The following is a 5,122-nucleotide window of genomic DNA, read 5'->3' as shown; positions in this document are numbered from 1 at the left end:
GGGTCAAGTTGGAGGGTCAGTGACCCGATCACACCCAAAACGGGTCTACAATCAGGTGCCCATTTTTGGAAACCTAGTGGACTTCCTGGAGGTTTTCCCTCCAATTATAGCATCTTGTGCAAATTACCAAAATGCCCCCAACTTCAAACGATTCTAACTTGGAATTAAGATCCGCTTGCGTCTACGCGCTCGTGGAATCAAACTCTACCTAACCAACTCAAGAGTTAACCGAAAAAGGTCGAGTAAAATTTGAAATGGTAGAAATACCCTTCATTTCACTTTTGTTGAAACTGAAGAATTAATGAACTAACTTCAATTAAATCTCTATAATATGTCAAAAATAATTTAAAATACTAATTTTGGGGACGGAATATCACAGTTTTTGTTTAGGAACCCCAACTAATAATACCAAGCTTTTGGGTTATATTAATTATCCAGTGTTAACCGTACTAAATTTGATGAATGATATAATTAAACAGGTATTTATTTAGTACAAGAATGCACTAAACACCTGTTATCGTATTATTAATCTTATCCGATGCTTAATATGACCTGCCAAATGAGGCGTTCGTGTAAAGACAACTCAAGATAAAGGGTACAAGGCGGGTTCAGAACACTCTCTCAGACGCACTCTCAACTCTCCCACTCTCTCTCAAAACGCTATCCCTTGAGCAGACTAAACGACATGGCGGCAACCACAGGCCTCATCTCCTCCAGGACATCCACCTTCCTCTCCGGCGAAACGTCGTCGTTTATCAGCCCTCCTTTCTCCTCCCCATCCTCCTCCCTCAGGTTCGCCCCCGCTAACCTGCGCATGGTGCGTATCCCAACCCTCGCCACTGCCTCGAAGCCGGCCACCACCACCCCCCGCGAGCCCCGCGGCATCATGAAGCCTCGCAAAGTATCGCCTGAGATGCAAGCCCTTGTGGGTGCCCCCGAGATTTCTCGCACCCAGGCTCTGAAGCAGATTTGGGCCCACATTAAGCAGAACAATCTTCAGGTTTACTTTTTTTTTAATTTTTTTTGAAGTTTGCATTTTATCGCTTTGTGGTTGATTTTTTGAAAACCCTTTTGTCCATTTGGTGTTTAATTGGTACATTTGTAGTTTTTAGAGAAAAAAAGTGTGGATATGGTTATGTTTGTATGTAATGATTAGATTTTCTTGTGTTTGTGCTGAAATTGCTTGATGTTGTGAATGTGAGTGGATTTTTGCTTGGATAGTTGCGATGGCGTGGATGAAATGTGGGTTTTTGTTGTTATTATTGTTACTACACTTAGTTTGCTTCCAATGAGTTTTTAACCGGTTTAAGCTCGAATTTTTGAATGTCTTTTGCTTGTTGGAAAATGGAATGGACTGTCTTGATGTGTATGAGACTTGAGTTTGTTATTTTTGGATTCGTGACTTCATTACTGCCGTGTATTTAGATGGGTTTATCCTGTTGCTAATGTGGGGTTTTACATATATGGTTCAGGCAATGCTTGAATTGAAAATGAGAAGTGGTGTACTTTGCTATGGCTTAGGTTGGTAGTCAGGGTTTAGTATGCTTGTTATTCTGTTTAGATAGGACCGGATAAGGCTGTCCGTATGCAAGATGCGGGGAAGTTTATTATTTTATTCTTAAATTTTTCTCTTTGTTGTTTTCTGGATTCTTTTGTATCTGTTGGAGTTCAGTTTCTAGGCTGATAGTTGTGTTAGTTCGCAGCACTTACGGACTACCTTTACTTTACGTTTTCTTTCCATACTGTATTTTGTATATTTAAAGTTTTCTTCCGTAGTACTGGTAAGATGGTGTTGTTGCTTGAGTTCTGTTTATTCATGCAAAAGAGAGAAAATTTTTTGCACAATTTCATTGACAGTTTTTTTGCTTTGTTAAGCTTGTTTCTTGTGCAATTTTGTACGCTTTGGCAGTCTGCAATTTTATTTTATTTTAATGGCAAACACTAGTAAAATTTATCTGCACAATACATGTGTTCAAAACTCTTAAATGCAGATCTAACATGTTTTAGAGTTCCAACTTATAAGTAAATGAGATTCACCTGTAAAAATAGAATGGAAATTCTTGGATTACTCTGGTGTTTGATTACGTGAACTCTTTAAAAGATTGCAGACCAATTTTCTTTTGGTTGTATTTGTTTTAGTTCCAACTCACGCGTCTGTTTTTCTATCCGTTAAGTTATTGCTGCATTTGCTAATTCATCGCTCATCTGCCAATGAGGTTCCATTTTTGCACAAATATAAAGCAATTAGACTGATTGAGCACTTGTTTACTGATATCGATTCAGGGAAAAAAAAATCTGGTTGATAAGTTTAGTTTTTCTTTTGTACATAAATTGATGAAATTTTCTCCATTTCCATTTGCTCTGAATCTGGTGTTTCATGTACTTGTTATACAGTTTATTTCTTTTCTTGTGACCATCTATAGATTCTATTGGAGGCTGAATATATATCGTAATTTAGGATTCAAAGAATAGATGTTTCCCAAGTTTGTTTAGGGGTGCAATAAAGTGAGTGTACTTGCTTGTGGTTTTGATTCCTATTGTGAGTCTGTGGTTAGGGTTGTATTCTGTTTTGTTAATGTTAAACTATCTTATTATCTCCTTGTATGATGCTTAAAATCTATGTTTTATGTTAACAGCCTTTAATTTTTGCTGACTTTGTCCTTTGGTGTCATTCTTCTAGGACCCCCAAAACAAGAAGATCATAGTCTGTGATGAGAAGCTGAAGAAGATCTTTGCAGGGAAGGACCGTGTTGGATTTCTCGAGGTTGCTGGATTGATCACCCCCCATTTCCTTTGAATGACCCTTGTGTAGGAAGAAAGACTTTGGAACTTCGGATCGTTTAAGAAGCAAAATGTTTTTGTACGTGGGGGTTGTGTTGTGGTACCGCTGAAAAGTCATGCTGCTGCATTATGCTTCTCTAAGCGTTTAGTTTTTGTACTTAAGGAACTTTAGCTTTAGTTAGAGTTTTGCTTTTGGATTCCTTATCATGTGGTAGGCTTTCTATATTACGCAATGTCACTGCTGGGCTGCTTTGCTTAAAAAGCTTTAAATTTGTGGAACTATTGGGGTCCAAGAGTTTTAATTGATGCTATTTCTTCTGACATGACTCATTTGAATGCAGTTGGAATTTTGAACTCTCTCAGGATCCTCATAAAGGGGCCAGTATTACTTGGAGAATGATTTATATGGAACGGGTTTACCGAGATGTGTTGACCTGATTAATTAGATAGGGACAATTACAATTGTGATGAACCTGTTTCATACAAATTCATATTCAGTACTCGGAGCAAAATGTGGTTCTATTTGAATCTAAACTTAACCCTCAACTCTTCTTTCTTTCAAACATAGCCACCAAGAAAAATTGAAAAGAAAAAGAAGAGGAAATTCCCTCTCTTTGGACGGGGAAATGTAAAATTACGAAGAAATTTTAAATGAAGGAATTTTTTTTGTAATTTGTTTCTTGTTTGGTTATTCTAAAGAACAACATAATTTGAATATGTAATTTTTTTACTTTTGACCTCTCACTTAAAGAAATTTGGAAATGATACATATCTACGTAGAATTTAAACTTGGGAATTTGAGGTCTTGAATTTTTTATTTTTTATTTATTTTTTTGGTAACGTGGAAGAAATTCCAAGTTTCTATGTTTATGAATCCAAATAAAAGAATTGATGTATATCAATTTATAAACTTTGACTTTTGGTCAAATTCCAAGTATATTTCTCTCATCCAACCACATTGTAAATCTCACGGGGCCATGTCACTTGAAATAATTTTTCTATTTTTCCTATATACATATGTTTAAGGGTTTTTATCACCAATAATCCATGAGATTGATTAAACTCATTATTTTAATCCAACACTTTCAAAATCAATCAATGTCTTTCCTGACATTCATTACCGCACATCAATTTAGCCATTCAGTTTAAATTCCGTCACCTATTTGTATGTGGGACCCACAAATCCAATAAAATGATGACACGTGGATTACACAAAATAAGAGTTTTTGTAACAAATGGTCTTTGACATTTATCCAGCTCGTCATTTTAGTCCTTGAGTTTCAAAAATCGATAAATTTGATCCCTAACTTTCACTACCGCACATCACTTGTCATTTCGTTAAAAATTTGTGAATATTTTTTGTTAGCATGCTGATGTGGTCCTACTAATCTGATCATATGGCGCAACGTAGATTAACTATAAGAAACTATTGTTTTTTTAAGAGTGAACGAATTGACGAGTATTTTGTACTGGCATTTCTCTCGCATCCCACAAGTCCAATTAGAAAAAAAAAAAAAAAACAAAATCAATCTAAATTCAATAAAATCGAATCCAAATTTAATTCAAATTTGATAGGATTATAACCAACTAGAGTGAATGAATAGTGAGTTCAGGAAGACTAGGTGCTTTAGTGGTATCATGGTGCCTTACTATTCTTGTTGAGCATACCAAGATGAGGATGATAATGTCTTTTTTTATTTTAGTTTTTAGTTTCTTATTTTACTTTTAGTTTTAAATCTAAAAAAAAAAAAATTCTTATAGTTAATCCATGTTGCGTCATATGATTGGATTAGTGGGACCACATCAACACACTAACAACAAATATTGATGAAACTTTAACAGAATGACTAAACTGATGTGTGGTAAAAGACAGGGACCAAATTTATGGATTTTTGAAACTCATGGACCAATATGAGGAGTTGGATGAATGTTAGAGACCATTTGCAATAAAAACCCTTATTTTGTGTAATCCACTTGTTACCATTTTATTGGATTTGTGGGGGCCACATACAAACTAATAGAATAAATAACGAAATCTAAACAAAATGACCAAATTGATATGCGGTAATGAAAGTCAGATACGACACTAATTGATTTTGAAAATGAGATTAAAATAATAAGTTTAATCAACCTCAGAACCATTAATGATAAAAACTCTAGATTAATTAATATTATCTACGTACATAAATAACATAAATTTCTTTATAATTGAAATATTTCTCTTCACTTTGTCACGGTCCCACCTCCAAACTCGAATTCATGTCCAAAAACGGAAAACGAACTTTCTTTGGTGGAAGAAAACGAAAATATCACAATTTCCCTCGAAGATAAGCTTGTCCAA

The 5,122-nt window shown here is 35.1% G+C and overlaps 1 protein-coding gene across 1 annotated transcript; it reads left to right on the top strand.

Annotated features, from left to right (window-relative positions):
• The first annotated feature begins 574 nt into the window (after positions 1-574).
• Positions 575-3,087, top strand: LOC137725921 (uncharacterized). Its single transcript, XM_068464761.1, has 2 exons — positions 575-1,000; positions 2,681-3,087. Exons 1-2 carry the CDS (start codon positions 686-688, stop codon positions 2,795-2,797), a joined length of 432 nt encoding a protein of 143 aa, XP_068320862.1. The 5' UTR covers positions 575-685; the 3' UTR covers positions 2,798-3,087.
• Positions 3,088-5,122: the final 2,035 nt, after the last annotated feature.

The sequence above is a fragment of the Pyrus communis genome, chromosome 2 (assembly GCF_963583255.1).
Source record: "Pyrus communis chromosome 2, drPyrComm1.1, whole genome shotgun sequence".
Lineage (NCBI taxonomy): Eukaryota > Viridiplantae > Streptophyta > Magnoliopsida > Rosales > Rosaceae > Pyrus > Pyrus communis.
The sequence above is the reverse complement of the archived record's forward strand: the minus strand, read 5'-3'. Positions and strand labels throughout refer to the sequence as shown.

Excerpts from the sequence above, each read along its gene's own strand:
- LOC137725921 (XM_068464761.1), top strand. The coding sequence starts at position 686 with ATGGCGGCAACCACAGGCCTCATCTCCTCCAGGACATCCACCTTCCTC. Across the intron at positions 1,001-2,680 it reads TTAAGCAGAACAATCTTCAG|GACCCCCAAAACAAGAAGAT; the intron begins GTTTACTTTTTT and ends TCATTCTTCTAG.